At 41.3% G+C, this 18,539-nt stretch overlaps 1 protein-coding gene across 1 annotated transcript in view; it reads right to left on the bottom strand.

Moving 5' to 3' along the window:
* Positions 1-18,539, bottom strand: part of SLC25A13 (solute carrier family 25 member 13) — a 785,732-nt gene that overhangs the window by 268,427 nt on the left and 498,766 nt on the right. Inside the window, exon 12 of the mRNA XM_086941927.1 lies at positions 7,802-7,854. Within this exon, the coding sequence (XP_086798053.1) occupies positions 7,802-7,854 (53 nt within the window). The remainder of the gene's footprint in view (positions 1-7,801; positions 7,855-18,539) is intronic.

Raw genomic sequence — 18,539 nt, 5'->3', positions numbered from 1 at the left:
CATCTATGCATCTAGCCGCTTGCCTATTTATTGTCGGACAATAACAAGGTGTTGCCCAAGAGTCTATCAGCATACTAGTGACAGCCTTGTTGAAAGGAAGGAGCGGTTCTGTGAAAGTCTGTCTAGGCTGAAGAACCACATTTAGTAAGTTGTTTTTCACCTCAATAGTTGGTACCTGAAATTGAAGAACTTTGGATCCATGCCAGATGACTTCAGCGAAAGAGGTTGACAATCCTTGGTGGGGTAAGAGGGATCAACCCAGTGCTAGGGGAGTTGTTCAAATCACTATCAAAAAGATTATAAATGGCTTGAGGGGGATTACTGGGCAGTCATAGCATGTCTGTATTAGAATGAGGCTGGATCAGCTGTGCCAGAACATGTATAGTATGTTACTTTGGTCAAGGTCATGGAAGGTTCCTTTTAGAGACAGACAAAACAATCAGGTCCTCCTCCTATGTCTTCAGAGCTGGCATCGATGTGGTAGAAATCGGAGTGGGTTGCAGCGCTGTGTTCGAAGTCAGAATGAACATCAGGCATAGAGTTTGGACAGCCCCCAAAGCGGGTTCATGAGGCACTGAAAGCATCAAGGTGGGATCCACCAATGATAACTGTGCTGGAGGCCGCTTTGGATCCGTGGGGTCTGAAGGGGTGCCAGTAGGGTACCAAAGATCAGAAACATGGCTTCTTTGAAAACTTTTATCTGCAGAGGCATCACAGACAGACCCTGAAACTCAGGTTGCATGGGGATCAATTGTGGGATCGGTTCCTTGGTAGGAGATCCGGACTGAGGCAGAGAGACACCTTGACATCTTCACAACTTCTCAGGGTGAGAGTGGCAGGATGGGAAAGAATTCCACTTCATCTTCATGTGTTTCTTCTTGGACATTGACTTACCTGAGGATTTTGAATGTGAAGAGGGTCTTTTGCTGGAACGGGCTAGAGAGCAGGTCTGTGCTCCCAAATTCGATTAGGAGCAGGTCTTACGCTGCTTTCTTCTGTATTCAGCGACATACAATTTGGCTTTAAGGTTTTAGATCATCTTTGGACTCATATTGGTACAGCCGCTGTGGGTCCTTGAATCGTGCGCTGGCCCCAGACACATACCTGGTGGGGTTCATCACAGACATGGGGTAGATATTCCTGCACACTGTAAAAGAATTTGGAACAAAAAACTTCATCAGAGACGAGTTAAAAGTTTGGGCACAAGCTGTGGATCCGCATGTAAAGGGACAGAGAGAAAGGAACACATCAGCAATGCTGAGAAAAATCTTGAGAGCTGGTCCTGCATCTGGGGGAAGTCACAATGTAAGGAATTTGTGGTTAGAAGTAGCCATCAGAAATATAAAACCTTTTAATTTTTTCCCTGGTTAATGCAGCCACTGTACTGGTGAGAACTTTACAACAGGTTTTCCGCTATAGTTTAACAGACCTGCTACTAGTTTTGCATCATTAAAACCTTGCTCTCTACACACAAGTGTCTTTGCTATTCATATCCTTCAATTCTGTTGAAACCAGAAATATGCCAAGAACCAGCATTAGGTTTTGGCATAGTGGAACACTGGTGCTACATGACGACAGGTCATAGGGAAGGGAGGAAGTAAGAGAAAAATTAATATAGCTTGATCTTCTGGCAGTTAAGTATAAGATTGATGCAATTAGCTTTTTTCTACGCAAAGAGACACCTCTACATCTTGGAGTAGGAGATACATCACAGCAACATTAGCAGATGCTGATTTGCCACTGCGGTAACTCATCTTTGTCAAGGATTATCAAGTAGGTGGCAAAAAGTGATGAATGAGCATGCTGCAACAAGTTGCACCCTTGATACAGCTAGAAATGTGTTACCATTATTTGCACTGTCTACCTTGTTTTACTGCATAATTGCCTGGTGGAATCACTGTTTTCCCCCATGGCCCAGGTGGAAGAACATTCAAAATAACTGTTTGTATGACTTGGAATTCAGTGACAGGCTCCAGTCCTGGTGAGATGGGGCCAGGTGGTGTGCCTCCTGCACAGTTGTGTGGTTTACGTGTGGATGACTTCAGTCCTAGTGGAGTGATGTGCCGGCATGACAATCGGACTGTGGCTCATAGGTTACTTTTTATTGCCACACAACCTCTGTCTTTTGACATTGATGGATCCCACATCATCATCACACCTCGATACTCTCCTTTTCAACTATTGAAATGCTAGGCTTAGAAGCTGTAGGCACAGAGTCAACCTCTTTAATTCAAGCACAGGTGCCTGTTCTGGTCGAGCAGTCCTTATAAGTGGTATGTCTGCTGTAGAGTTCAGTGTTGGCTCTGGGGTGCACATCCAGTCAAAGTGAAACAGTTATATTGTTTGGTGTTCAAGGTCTACCAGGCTCAACCCCGCTTGCTCCCTGACTTTAGTTTCCTCTGTGGGTCATCCTGTCACTTTTGCCCATCCCCCATGGATCCCCCTCTCCATAATCATGCTCCCCCTGTACGTCACAAATGGAGTTACTTCTTCAAGCTCACCTTGATGGATAGTTCTCTGCCAGGCCACTTCACCTCATGTTGATTTTACACTCAACCCCATCCATGTATATCGACCCACAACCCTTCATCACAGGTCCCTCACTCGCTCAAGCCTTCCTACCCAGGCGTTAGCCTTTCACTGATCACCTTCCACAAGCATGACATTCTTCATCTTATGGGTCACCCTCATGTAGTACTGGTCGCATCATCCCTGTCATTTCCATGGTCATCACCAATGCCAGGTTGACTGTTTGGAATCTGAGCTCAAAAAGATTGTTGAGTGGTAGAGGGTGACTCCTGGGTATAGGATACAGACAAAATGTTACAAATGCCCAACAATACACCCAGGAACACTTCACAATAATCAGTTAAGTGAAACAAATATACACTGGTCTCCAGGGGGAGACCACACCAAATACTAAGAAAGAGGTATGAGAACTGCAAAGGGGAATGAGACTTGGACCAGAAGACTCAGAGAAGCTGTGGAAACAAGGAACCAACTAAAGGTAAGTACCCAGGAACCCCACTGAGGCTGTGTACAGAATGGAAACACAGCTGCGTGCCCAGTGGGTTTGCTGTGCTGGAACATGTGTGGGATGCAACTGCGGTCAAGGTAGTAGATTCCTTTCAAACTCGGGCCAGAAAATCGGGTACTCCTCGAGCGTTGGCAGAACTGGTTGCAAGTTACATTGTGGTGGCTGTGCCTGCATCGGAGTCCCCATGGGTATGAAGGGTTGCCCTTGTGACATACTACATGTGTCTGCATCTGTGCAATGTGCACACGCTTATGTAGGTGCTCTCCACAAAGGTTAACTAAACCCATTTTATTTTTTGACAATACTCACAGTCATGAGGAAGGTGTAGCACATGTGCCCCACAACAAGGACAGTTTGGCTGTGGTTCTAAATCATTTTTACATTATTTGTAAATCACAGTTAGGTTAATGGGCAACTTGGGAAAGTTTTATGACACAGGAATGTCAATAGCTGGGTTACCTTGCATCTAGGTCCTTGATTACAAGTGGCGTATCAAACATTCAATCCCTGAGCAGGGATGTACTATGCACAGTTTTTAAAGATGCATTTTGGCAGGGCGAACTAGCCTCAATTTACCAGGAGAAAAATGGCCAGTAAATATTGAAACATGCAATATTCACTGTGTGAAACACCACATTTCTCAAATAATATCTAATTTTCACATGGAAACATCAGAAGTAAAGAGGAATTTTCAGCACCAGCTGAGTTAATTTCCTCATCCCCATATGGCCACAAATAATCAGGCCCTGCGCCTGCAACTGTACAAATGACACCTGTAATGTATAAATGCAGGACACTGTGTTGCTATAAATGCTGGGTTTAATTCAAAATATGTTAAAACAATATAACTAACGGCTCTTAAAAGGTGGAAGTCAATTGCCTACTATGTTGTCTTGAAGACGCTGAACAAAACCAAAAAAACAATGGGTACGTTTGCTATATAAGACTTCACTTTATTCCAACCCCTGTGTGTATTACTGGCTGGCTTTTAACCGCATCGCTGCGGCGGTTATTTTCGCACTACGCTGCTTTTTTCTAAAAGCCGCGTTAGAGGACGAGCTCAGATCGTCATCCACACACGCCCCCCGTGGCTGATGACGAGCTGAGCTCGTCATCAGCATCGAAGGGGTTAAAACTTTGTGGGAGTTTAGCTTAAGTATGTCAAAACTCCGCCTACTTTTTGTTAAATTTGTGGAGCATAGTAACACATGTTCGAAAATAAATGTGTTTCCACAATGTCTTACCTTTATGGATCCCTACAAATGGACACAATTTTATGACAAATGTGAATGTCTTATGTGTTTGCTCTCCTTTTAACTTATGGAATCTTTGTTCCATTTGTTTTTAGACTGATTTGAACTTTACTGACCAATTGATTTAAGATAATATAGGTTATTGAATTTGGTGATATAAAGCTGTTTGTTATGTATTTGGCTCTCTCAAGACTGGATGTATGAATGGGTGGTGACTGAAAAAGTTTGTGGAAGTCGAGTTGTGTGATTCAAATTCTCCAAGGGAAATTATTTTTTACTGTTACTTCAAATCTCAGGCCATTCTCCAACCCCTTCGCAGCGAGTCACTTTCGTGCAACTTAACCCAAGTAACACAGATTGCTACTCGTTTCGTGACTCACCAAAGCAATTCCATTTGTTCATCTTTGCTGGAGTAGAGGGCAGAAACGACAGAAGGGGTTCATGAGAAGGAAAATATCCGCCTTTGGAAGGAAGTGAGTGCTTAGGGGAATGAACAATACTCGAACCAAATGGAAGGCCATGGGACCTCATTTGGGACTACCTGATGCAGGGAAGCAGGTGATCGAACTCTTTCCCACTGCCATTTGCTGCTATGCATGATCGATCTTACTCAAACGTTCCCTTTATAGGTAGCTCTGAGAATGTCATCAAAGAACAGCATTCTGGACGTTATTTTTGTTTTTTCTGCCAATGCAATTTAAATGACCGCTGAAAAGGGTCTCTCACTTTCTTGACAACAGGCACTTGTAGACTAGACAAAATGCAATATAAAAGAACCTGGCATGATATACCACTCTAGCAGATCAACCACGTTGCAGGATTTATTTTTAAACGAAGAAACCAGAAATTTTGAAAATCAAAACAAGCAGAAGGTATGGATATGAATATAGGAGACTTACACTTAATAGAGTACTTGGAAGGTTCACTGGAAATATTTACATACAATGGAATGTGTAATTTTCGTTAAAAAATATAAACAAACGCCTATTTTTGACAAGCTTTGATAACACTGAAAGCATGCAGAAAGTAAATGTACAACAGTAAACTTGCGCTCAAATCTCAACTTCCCCACTTGTACAAATCGTGTGAGCCAAGGCAAATCGCTTTAAATTCTCCATGTATCAGTTCACTTAACCAAATAATTTGAGAGCAAATTGAAGTAATATAGTCCAAGATCTGTGCTATTTAAAATCACATGTATAAGCTTCATATAAAATAATCTTGCAAGGCAATTAACAACAATATGATCTATATATAAAGAGAACATGACAAACTAGCACCTCTCTGGGTAACTCATGTCACACATCAGGACATGGGGGCATTCTTGAATATTTCACGTTTGGAAAAATATTACATCCAATATATGTCACATGAAGGACTAATATCCTATGTACTTAATGAACCACTTTAAAGCCAACATTTTTTTTTCTATTTTAAAGAGTATTTCTCATATTCATGAATTTCTCTCTGATACACATGTTGAACCATATGGCTAGACAGGTGCTGATGGAGCAAGGACTCGCACGTAATGCGACTTGCTTGTATTCAGTCTTCTCGACAGAACGTTAAAATACTAATCAACATGTTTTGTCCTATTAATATTGCATTACATGACATCCAAGTGAAGCTTGCATATGTGCTGTTACTAACGATAATCCGCTTGCATTAATATGGCCGCTGCTACGTGGGTTTTCTTATTGCGCATGCGTCTGTCACACTCACGTGACATGACTTACTTTCTGCTTTGGAGGGAATCTTTTGCTTCTGCGCATTAGAACTAAGATGGCTGCTCTGTGTTACAGCATGCATGAAGCTTGCACTGCTGCTTTTGCTAAGCTATTCGTTCTGCTTAACTCTAACGCAATAGTTAAATATAAAGTAATGGGAATAGAGTAGAGATAAGTGGTATACAGTGCATTCATTTAGTCTTGTTCTAAAACTCGTTCTTTTTTATTCTTTCATGTAATCACGCTTCTGAACCTGAAATGTACCCGCTACTCCATTTTGAAATCCACTGCACTCCATATTGAAACCTTTGAGCCTGCGCACCAGAAGTCTGAAAACCATCGAGTCATGGCATTGAATGTGTGCCAGGGACAGTCCTGACCAAGATGCGCCTGGGAACTTCAACTCCTGACCCCTGTGAAGGAAGCTGACCTAAAATATGAACTAAAATGTAACCAATATTGGAACATTCATTGTTAGATGGAATAAAACATACATGGGAAAATAAATTGATGGGCGAGAACGCAAACATTAATATTCATTCTAAAAGTTTCATTTTGGTATGGTGTGATGAGCTCTCCTCATTCTTTTGTCCAATCAAAATTGGGGATCCTTACACTTGCAACATTGGGGGGGGTGGTAAACTGACCTGGAAAATAGTATAATTAGGGTAGGCTTAGTTCGTTAATTTGTCCGACTTGTCCGAATAGCTGACCTGTCACTGACCCAACGCACTCAATAGGTGATCGGGAGTAGAGGTGCTGGCGGAGTCCTCTGTCAGAAGGTTCAAAACCCAGATCGGGGTTTGAGAGCTGAAGTGCTGGCGAAGCACTTTGTCAGAGAGATCGATAACTCTTCCCGGTTTCTGGCTGTTAGCTGCAGACAGGGAGTAAAGCAGGCGTTGCAACTTTAACTGAGGGTGCTGGTCTTAGCCTGTGGTGGTCCTGTCCTGATCCAATTTGGCTTTACCTGTCCTGATTCTGATCTGCACCTGCTTGCCTTTATGGTGCCTGCACTTTCGGGGTTCTGTCCTTTAAACTGACCCATGGCCAGGGTTCGTTCTTCACACCATTCATGGTAAATATTCAATGTGGGTATGTCATTGTACTGTTTCCTTCTCTCTTCCCCCCCTTAATGTCAAATGCGTAAAGACTGCTTTATAAAATCACTTCATATTTTCATTCTAATCATTACTTTCCTGATGAAAATTTTCTGAGGTTTAATATTTGGATTAAGACTTTTAAGAAATTTAGATAAAGAGTTTAAACCTTTCCCGAGTTTGTGGTTATTATAGGAGTGCAAATGTTCTTATTCTACCTATTATTCTAACACCTTTGATCCCTTAGGACTTTAGGTACCGATGACGAAGATTGGTAAGACAATGGTATAGGTCCTAAATGAAATGTATAAATCACTGATTAGAGCAAGTGCACAGGTTACTTGATTCAACTCACAATAAGTTGTTTTATGGGCCCAGGTGAGTATGGTAATCTGAGTCGGGTGACCTGTGTGCTCTATCAGTGTTATGCCTATTATAGTCAAGACCGCCCACTAGCTCGTCCTTGGCTTGGCTCCCTCTTCGAATGCTCAGCCGTAAAGGCTTTACTGCTAGGCAGGAAGATGAGAACAGCTGTTCTAACTGGGGGTCCATGTTGCTGCCATGAAGTCGCTGTAGCCTGTAGCCAGTGAAATACAATTTCCCCTGCAGAGGACATTAACTGCAAATCGTGAAATGCTGTTTTAGTACAGTATAAAAAAGGAAATACACAATCAGCACAAGACTTACTGTAAGTTTTATGGCTTTCTCTGGGGCAACCCCTAAAAGCTGTGGTAGAAGACCTAAAAGAGAAAAAAAGAAAGAAAAAATCGTATTACGAACTAGTAAACCATCAGCTAGAAGCAAGGATCACCAACCAAAAAAGCAGGTCACATTTTCTGCAATTTCCTATTATTAGATTTAATGAAGGCATTTGAGTTGGAATGTGAGGCATGAATGTGTACCGGCTAAATCCAGAGCTAACTTCCGGTCCACAATGTCACTAATTTGTTGGAAAATGCAAGTAGTGGACATAAAAATGTTAGCACCCTATACTATCTTTGCAGACTGATCAACTGTTAATCAGGTATTTCAGGACAGTTTGAGAAGAAATGTGCATGGAGAAAAGGGTGTGTTTTTCCGAGTTTAACGAGAAAAAGTTTTGTAGCAATCCTATGATTAAAAACAGCTGTCCGACTCACATATACATAAAATGCAGTTCACATTAAGAGTTCTCTCGTGCAAAATATCCTGCAATGTTTAGGCAGGTAAAACAGGTCGCCCGCCATGCGATTCAAAATATTTAGTTCGACAATTATATAAACTGAACAAAAGAAAAAGCAATTCAAATGAGAAAGCAACGGAACAAAATTACAGTAGCTAATTTTAGACAAAGACAAAATATGAATATACTACATTTAAAGGTTCTAAGAATCATGATGCTTTAGCTAGTACAGAAGACAGATTTTCCCCCCTCCAAGTCTCTAACGCTGGAAAATAACCCAAGATTTTTAAATCTGCAGAACACATCAGAGATATTGAAATCCAACCTTCTGTAGTGGATAGAAAAAACGTGGAATCAGAAGGCACATCTTTTACTGAACAACAGCATTAGCTGACAAGTCCCTGTGGAAAAAAAGCAAGGGAACAAATCCCAAACGTATATCAAGTTACACAACTACTGGTTCCCTTTCAGCCTAATTTAAAATGTTGTTCAATGGTGACATACTTCCGCCTTTATACACGTACAATGACAGAATGCGATTGCAGAGTTCAAAGGTTTGTCCATCTTTCACTGAGAGATGAAAGCAATATTCTACTCACACCATTCCACAGCTTGTTGTGCACTCAACACAACAATAAAATCCAACTCCCAATTAAACAATAAAAGCAACTGAAGCCCCATAGACATCTTCAAAACCTACCCACTTTGAAAGCTTAAAAATAAAAGGAAGCCTTTGTTCAACCATCAACTATTGTTGGGCAGTTTCAAATACCAAGCCCTCTTCGCTGATAAAAGAATGTATGCAAAAAGAACACTGAAGTGTTTCAGCATCACCCATCATAAGAAATGGTTTCAATTAAATGATCTATTTATGATGCAGGAAACGTGCAACGGTATGAAAAATCAATATATTTAAAGGGTAGATTATTTGTTTGAATTCGGAATTCCAATCGCACTCTCCCCCTCTCCCAACCAAATCTCAGGTGTGCCTATACTGAACATTTACTGTATCTTAGAGGTACCTCCTAGACCCCTTTGTAGAGATAAACAGTGCATGTTTAGGGGTGTTTGGGACGGCCAACTGGGACTGTGTTGGTGTTAAAATATGTATGGAAACGTAAAATAAAGGGTTAGGACAGAGTGTGTCCTGGATAAAGCTATTTGAGAAAATAGTGCTCAAAGGATGTAATTAAAGCCTACCGACTAACAACACACGTAACAGGGCGTGTGGCCATGGGAAGTTACAAAATGAGACAAGGTGGTACTAAGGAGGGTGTTATGTTTGCTGTATCTTTGATGACTTCTTGCTGATTACATCATTACTAGAATGATGACATTCCAATTGCTGAGAATTCAGTTGCTGTTACTTTGGCTTGTTGATGGTTGTACATTAAATCTACTCTACAACTACTTCAGATTGGAGTGCTTTTATCACTGCCGACGAGGGTCAAGGCTTGATTGGGGACAGGCATCTACAACCATCAATTCCCCTACACCTGGATTTTTCATTTGGATTTGTCTTTGGCGATTTTGGATTATTCTGGACAGTTTTGGTCTACTTATTCTGGATGTACAACTGTATTTGGACACTCTGCGGTCTCATTGGATTGGATCATTTCCATTATTGGATTTCTGCATTTTCTTTCAGAACTATTTTAACCTTTTGACTGTTTTATTTGCTGGATATTGCCCTGCCTGCCTTCTCCTCGTGCAAATTTGTGTCATCTGACGATTTATGAACACACTCTACAACTGTACATTGAGCTTCGTGAGGATCGTACGTTTTTGAAACATTTTTCTTGGTTTGACCCGTAGTGTGCAATGTTCAATTACCTGGTTTCTTTTTGAATTTCACTCGCGTGGAGCATCGCGAGCAGTCTGGCATTCTTCACGCTCGCTTTGTGTGTTCGGTACTTGCCTCCATTCTTCCTTGCGGGGAACTTGACGTTCTGCTCACAACGTCACTGCATACCTCACACTCCACGTCTAGCGTCATCACGCTAGCGTCATCACGTTGGCGGCCATCTTACTATTGCCATGACAACAGCTTCAACGCCGATGCGCACGGCTGTGTAATGGTAAATCTTGATCTTATTTCAAGTTTACTACAACTTTCAGCGCCGATGCGCACGGCAGCGCTTTGAATATTTCTACTTTGTTTTCTATTGGTACAGTTGTTCATCACTTTCACGCTCATGTGCATGGTTGCACATTGCACATTGTTTATTTACATTTACGCCGATGCACACGGCTGTGCATCAATTATTTCTTATTTCGTTTACCATTTCTACGCTGATGTGCACCGCTGCACATCAACTTATTTTTAAGGTATGGACCACTATTTCGATCACCATTTCTACGCTGATGTGCACAGCTACACATTACTTTATTCATATTTTTGTAATTCACACATTAGTATTTTTTACTTTTGTGCGCAGTTACTCTGGAAACTGAGTGTTTTTAGATATTTACCACTGCTACATACCTTATTTTTGAAGTTATTGTTTTTAGGTCATTATGGCCACAACATCTAGCATGTCACAACCACCACCTTTTCTTTCAGAGGAGGGTGAACCCATTCTTCCTTGGAAGAGATGGAGGAACTTATTTGATTCATATTTGGTTGCTATTGGTGGAGAGAATTTTTCGGCTGTCAGAAAACAAGCCATTTTATTACACAATTTGGGATGTTGAAGGTAGACATACGTATGATAGTATGGACAGTATACCTGTTGGTGGAGCTGATGGTGAACCTGCGGATGTTTTTGAAATGTCTATGACTATGTTAGAACAGTATTTTGGTCCAAGAATTAATGTTGTGTTGGAACGACATAGATTCTTTACTCGTGTCCAAGGCTCTCGTGAACGTGTTGGAACATATGTTGCTGCTTTGAAAACTCTTTAACGTACAAGTGATTTTGGAGATCTGTCTGAATCTCTTGTTAGAGATCAACTTGTTCGATGCACGAACAGTTCTAGGGTTCAAGAGAAGTTATTGTCTAAAAACCCCTCATTGAAAGAAGCTGTAGCTATTGTAGAGGGTATGGAAAACACCTCTACATGGGTCAAAGAAATAAGAAAAAATAAAGAAGATGAAAGTCAAACTGTTAGTGATAATAAAAAGAAAACTCCTGACTCTGTACATATGTTAGAAGAAGATGAATTTGGTGAATGTCATGAAGAAGTTGCTAAAGTCGGCGTTGGTTCTAAAAGTAAACCTTCTCAAAAGACTTCATTTTCCCAGAAAAGTACTTTTGAAAATCGCGCTTCTTCCTCCAAGGAATCCAATACTTCTAAAGAACGGGATTCTCGTCAACAACGTCCTTTCAGCAAGCAGAAATTGCGTTGTTTTAGGTGTGGGAGCTTCTCTCACACTACTAATTTTCCCCATTGTTTTGCAAAAGACAGTATTTGTAATAACTGTGGTATCAAGGGGCACTATGCACGTGTGTGTAGGTCTGGTAAAAAGAAGGAAACCAATGAACCCATTTCTGACATTATACGTACAGTTGTGGTTTCTAGTGTTAAAGATGGAATGGTTGACACAGAGCACATTTTCATGCCATTCTGTGATATTAGAATTGATAAATTTGTATTCAAGGTTATGGCAGACTCTGGGTCCCCTTTTACCTTAATTGGAAACAAAATTTGGGATGAAATTGTGGGTTTAGAAAATGTTCAACTGTTACCTTCTGATATCTCTCCTCTGAGTTATACTAAGTCAAAAATAGAGATATTGGGATACACTGTAGCTAACATTTCTTTCAGAGGTAAGAGTATTTCTGGCAAGGTTTATGTTGCTGTCAGAGGTGACAATCTTCTTGGATGGCGACATGAGCATGATTTCGGGATTATTCTTAATCCGGGAGCTGAAGATCCAAAAAAACCAAGTCATGTTAATGGAAGATTTTCTTTCTGCTTCTCTTCCTGTTTCTCTTCCTTCTCAAGTAGATTTTGTGTGTGGGACTGACAAATATTTTGCTGATTATCCGAAAGTTTTTTCGGACACTTTGGGGTGTCTAAAAGGTTTTGAACACAGAATCATCCTTAAGAAATCTGCCAAACCATGTGTGCACAAAGTGAGAAAAGTACCTAACATGATGCTTGAGCCACTTAAGCATGAGATTGAAAGATTGTTGGATTTAGGTGTGATTGAATCGTCTGAATGGTTAAGTTCAGTAGTTCTAGCACCCAAGGATGGTGGGAAATCGATTAGGATGTGTGTGGACTTGCGCAGATTGAATGAATGGATCTGGGTAGATCGACAGCCATTGCCCAACATAGCTGAGAGCATTAGTATTTTGAAAGGTGCAAGGGTATTTAGTGTACTCGATCTCTCTTCAGCTTACCATCAAATTGTATTACATAAGGATTGCAGACATTTAACATCATTTGTCACGCCTTTGGGTGCTTATCAATTTCTACGAATGCCATTTGGTCTAGCTTCGGCTGCTGAGTGTTTTCAAAGAGTAATGAAGATGGTTCTGGGCTGTCTTTCCAATGTCATGTTCTTTCAAGACGATATTTTAATACATGGTGTGGATGAGTGTGAACATGACAAGGTATTAAGATCTGTTTTGAACAAGTTAAATGAGAGTGGACTTACTGTGAAGAAGGAAAAGTGTAGCATTGGTTTAAAGTCTGTCACATATTTGGGACATGTTATTTCTGGGAGTGGTATTTAGCCCAAATTGGAGCTAGCTGAGAGCATTGTAAAAGCACCGACTCCTGTGGATAAAGATCAAGTCAAGTCATTTTTAGGAATGGCAGAATTTTATTCCAAGTTTGTCAAGGGTTTTGCCAGTCTTGTCGAGCCCATTAGGTCTCTTTTAAAGAAGGGTGTACATTTTTCCTGGTCTGTTGAATGTGAGAAAGCTTTTGAATTGGTTAAAAAAGAGATTGGTAAAATGCCAACTCTGGGTCATTTTGACTCAAAACTCAAAACCATTCTCACAACTGATGCCAGCCTTAAGGGTTTAGGTGCTGTGCTTTCACAAGTTGTGAAAGGCGAAGAGGTTGCCGTTGCTTTCGCTTCAAGAGCATTAAAAGAAGCTATAATTAATTTTTCTTGTATTGAGAGGGAAGCGTCGGCAGTATTTTGGTCGGTACTTCACTTTAAATTTTACTTGTGGGGGATTCCGTTTGTTGTTAAATCTGATCATCGTCCCCTGGTTCAAATTTTTTCATGTCATCAAAGTGATCATATGACTCCTAGGTTGAAAAGATGGAGTGAGGGTTTGCAGGAGTTCAATTTTAGAGAGCAGTATATTCCTGGACTGAACAATAAACCTGCTGATTGACTATCTCGTCTTCCTATTGAAAGAGATTGTGTCACAGATGGTGTTTGTATAAATTGGGTTTTGGAGTCTAGCATTCCCAAGGAAGAATGGTCACAGAGTGTTGCAGATGACGTCATTTTTCAATTGTTAAAAAATGTTATCAGGTATGGTTGGCCTAACTATGATGCTCTTGAGGGTGTGTTGAAGCCTTTTTGGACAGTGAGGGATGATTTAACTTTCTTCCAAGACAATTTGATGAGAGGTGACAGAGTTGTGCCTCCAGGTGATTTGAGAGAGAGTTATCAATCTAGCTCATGAAGGGCATTTAGGTAGAAATCTTACGAAGGCTCGCATTAGAGAGAGGTACTGGTGGCCCGGTATCGATCGCATGGTGGAGACTGTTGTCAAAGATTGTCATTTGTGTGCTGTCAATGACAAGTCACGCACTACTAGTCAATCTCCTTTGTCACCTGTTGAGGTTCCTGTGGACAAAATTGGGCTTGGACATTGCAGGTCCGTTTGAGCTTATGCCCTCACATGAGAGATTTGTTGTATTATTAGTGGATTATACTTCTAAATGGGTGGTTTCCAAATGCATGAGTGTTGTTAATTCTAGAACTGTGATTGAGTTCTTGAGGAAAGTGTTTGTGTCGGGGGGAGTTCCAAAGTTTCTGCTCACTGGTAATGGTGTGCAATTCACCTCCAGTGAGATGGATGGTTTCTTGAAAAGCCTGGGTATTATTCATCAGAAAACAGCTCTTTACTCTCCACAAGCGAATGGTCTCACGGAGAGGATGAATAGAGTTGTAAAAAGTTGTGCACAGAGGGCTTTGGAATCCAAAGTCTCTTTTAGCAGTGTCTTAAAGGGAGACATGGTGGGCACACCGCACGACTCCCAATGCTGTCATGCAGAGATCCCTTTTGAGGCTTTGAGGGGTAGATTAGCTTGTTCTAAGCTCAATCCTACTTGGCTTCCAGAGAAGGGTCGTGGTGACAGTGTTGAAAGAGAAGTGAAAAGGAGGGAGGTGTTGACAAATTATCAGCAGAAATATAAACAACGTTATGATGCTAAGATGGTTGTCAAACTTAGGAAATGGAATGTGGGTGACAGTGTTCTGGTGAAAAAACCGAAGTTTGGTCATAAAGGTGTTTCGAACTTCACCGGTCCTTTCACCATTGTTTCCATTAGGAAAAATGTTGTCACCTTGGACAATGGTTGCACTTGGAATATGTCTAAATTAGCCAAGTGTGATGGTGTTAGGAATCATTTCAATAGCAGTTCCAGACCCTCCTGTAATCCTAGTGTTGCTCCTTCTTCTTGTTATCAAAGAGATAATCCTAGGAGGTCTATACACCTTCCCAGGAAGTTCAATGATTATGTAATGCATTAGTTGATTTTATTGCCTGTCTTCTTTTCATTGTAGTTGTTCTATACTGTTTCTTCAAGCTGTATTTTTTCTTTCTTTTCTTTTACTGTGTATAGGGGATGTGTTATGTTTGCTGTATCTTTAAGAGACTTCTTGCTGATTACATCATTACTAGAATGATGACATTCCAATTGCTGAGAATTCAGTTGCTGTTACTTTGGCTTGTTGATGGTTGTACATTAAAGCTACTCTACAACTACTTCAGATTTGAGTGCTTTTATCAGAGGGACTACTAAGCCCATTGACTAATGAACAGCCACTATTTACATTGGGAAATGGCACAAGCCAATGAAAAATATGGGTGGAGCTTCAAGTCCCTACCTGAATACAGCATGCCTCTCAGGGCAGCGCATGCGCTGCCCAGGTTCGACCGAAAACTGAAAAGAGCACTTCCATTACTGCTCTTTAACAAGAGGCCCACAGGTTAACTCCAACCTAGTCAGTAAAATAAGTGGCGTTTCTCTTAGGGGTTTGGGGTATAGGGGGAGAAATGTGGCAGTAAGTAGAGGTCAGATTAGACATACAAAGTTGTATACAATAATGGACGAGTGAGTGGGGTGCCTGACTTGTTAGTACACACACAACTCAATATACATATTGTGACAGGGAATGAACTATTTCACTATTTGGAATCTACTCTGGCACAAATTGAATATTGGACTGGGGTTGCAAATACTCTTAGCCCAACATTAGCAGTCCCTCAGACAGAAAGGAGGCACTACAAAAAATAGTTGCATTCATGCTTCTTGTTTAAACATACAGACTACAAATAGCAGAGCAAGTCCTCAAACATTAAAAACATAGGTAACAGTTTAAGACAAATTATTCTAAGAAATAATGGATTCTGTCCAGTCCAACAAACTTGCATATACAGTCCAGATGCTAAAGCAGTTTTTAGAGACCACTGCATTCTGTTAAATAGAACTTCATGTGTAAGCTGCTGCTACTCGGCTACAACTGAATCTGCACCTGGACTGTGGGACCACATGCACAATATGTTATGCAAAGCAAAAATGCAAGCTTTGATACACAAGAAGAAAAAGATGCTAGACTCTGGTAATAATTGTGGTTAAGATAGAACATTCTAACCGATTCCTCACCTTATGAATGATCTCACCAGGCTTCAGACTGGACCAGTAAACCTTTGCCCAGCAATGGTTTTCTAGTTCCACAACATAGCACCACTTGACTTCAGCTGCCATTCTGCCTCCAAACATGATGTCATCTGAGTATATTAGGCATAAACTGGTGGACTGGTATCAGCTTCTAATCTAGACTTATTCTGTGCCCCAGTGAGCATGTGATGAAGGAACCAAAAAACCAGAGACCTAGGTAATACTCTGCATAACCAGAAATAACATTACTGGATGTAAGCAACTTTTTCTTCTGAAGGATACACGTTCCAGAAGATTAACCACCTTGTCAACACATCTCAAAGAAATACCTTCCGAGAGGTGGGTCAGAGTAGTGGCAATTAATAAAAGAATTTGTAAACCACAACTCAGGCACAAGTACCCATCACCGTGTGTTGGGCGCCAAAGGCAGTAGTGTTTGGCAAATGTATGCAAGAATTACTATCTAACCGCCTTGACAGATGTCAACATCTTGGGCAACTCTATAGTGGATCATTAAGGCAGTCATGGCTGTAGAACAGCGCACATGAACGCCCTACAGAAAGGTCTTTACTGGTCAAGGTATAGCAGATTTTGATAGACAGGATGACCCAGCATCAAACGCTAAGTTTGGTCACCTCTTTCCCCTTGTTGGCTTCAGCATTGCCCATGAAGAGCTAATCATAAACCCTTTCCTGGCAAACGCAAACACCACATGCCTAGGGTCCAAGGCATATACAATTCCGATACCAAATAGTGCTAGAAGGGGGGCTGGGTACAAAGGACCAATGTAAATATTAAACTATAAAGTGTGGACAGACTGATTCAGCGTTAAGTTCTTTGTCCCTACATCCCAAACGTATTGCCACCAAAAGAACAGTCTTAAGGGTAACTAGAGACATGTGCACCGGCTCAAATGGGGATAACATCAAGAAAGTTAAAATTAAGCTCAAATCCCAGTGAGGAACAATAAACAGGTGGATTTGGTAGTAGGCTTCTTGGCCACCAAGATGATGTTTGCAATCACATCGGGAAGACAGAAGGCTCTGATGATAAAGCCTAAGCAGAGTAGAATCCCTGTTTGTCGAAGCTGTTCTCTCCTTGTACACTCTGCCTTCACTAACCAGTCATCCAAGTTTAGGAATACAGTGACCACTGACTATCACAGTAAAGCTGTCAAAACCGCTATTATTATCATAATGACGTGTGGAGCAGTTGTCAGCCCAATTGGCGGAACTGTGAACTGACAGAGCTAGGATCCCACATAAACATCATGTAATGTTTGTGGGTTGGAAAAATCTGAAGCTAGGAATTGTTGTCCTGAAGATCCAGGCATGCCAATCAGTCCACCGTATTTAGGGTCAGTAGCATTCCGCTCAGTGACAACATCTTAAACTTGCCCTGCCAAATGAGCAAGTTCAGCAGTTAAAGATCAACATGGATCTCAGACCTCAATCCTTGTTGGTGACCAAGAAGTGAAAGTATTAGAATCTGGTGTCCTTTTGTTCCAGAGAAATTAGTTCTGTGGACCTTTTGTTCAGCAGGGCAAGGATTTTTACCTCCAGAGTCTCAGGATGCACCAGAGAACATATCCTGATGAAAGAAGGGCTTTCCAGGGGAAGAAACAGTAATGGTCTTTGGAGTTTAGCCCTTGTGGATTAAATGGATGACTTCACATTCCGTCCTGATCGCCACCCAACTAGTGGAGAATCTAGAAACACTCCCTACCCCATTGGAAAATGCATTTGAGGGTGGGAGTGGTGCTGTTGGTTTTGTTTACTTGTTCCACTCTTGTCCTGAACAAATGTGCCTGGACAAGCTGAGGAGATGGTCTGTGACATCACTGTACAGCTAAAATGTTAGACATCACCTCTGGAGATGATAAGATGAATTCCAAATCTTCAGCTGCATTAAGCACCTCTGTTGTGAATTAGTAAACTTCCTCTGAAGCAGAGCTAAAAGGAAGAGGATGTCACCCTTCTGGTTAAGAGTTCTGGCCACTTGCATGTAAAAGTACAGATACAATCTTTACGGGTATGGAGGTTATTGGCTTCCACATAATCATTATCTATATAGCCATAATCTTTACCAGGCATTGCAGTAGCGTTGGAGCAAAAAGTCTCTTCCATCAGGACAAATCTAAGCGCCTGGGAGGTGCTCTACCAAGGGAACATTTTAGAAGTATATCATATGATGGCTTTGAGAGCACCGTCAGTCAGTCCAGTGGGTGATCCAGCATTAGAGTTGAAGGAAGCTCCAACAGAATCAGAAGACTGCAACTTCTTTTTCAACACCGAGGACAGAGTGCCAGAAGCGCTGAGCCTTCAACAACACACTTCCATTTGGGGGACTGTTCCAGTATGTGCAGAAGCCAACTTGAACAAATTCAACACAGCAAGTCAGAAATCTTTGCTCTGTGTGAGGTCAGCTGATGGACTTGGAAGA

This window comes from Lissotriton vulgaris, chromosome 10 (assembly GCF_964263255.1).
Source record: "Lissotriton vulgaris chromosome 10, aLisVul1.2, whole genome shotgun sequence".
NCBI classification, from domain to species: domain Eukaryota; kingdom Metazoa; phylum Chordata; class Amphibia; order Caudata; family Salamandridae; genus Lissotriton; species Lissotriton vulgaris.
The sequence above is the reverse complement of the archived record's forward strand: the minus strand, read 5'-3'. Positions and strand labels throughout refer to the sequence as shown.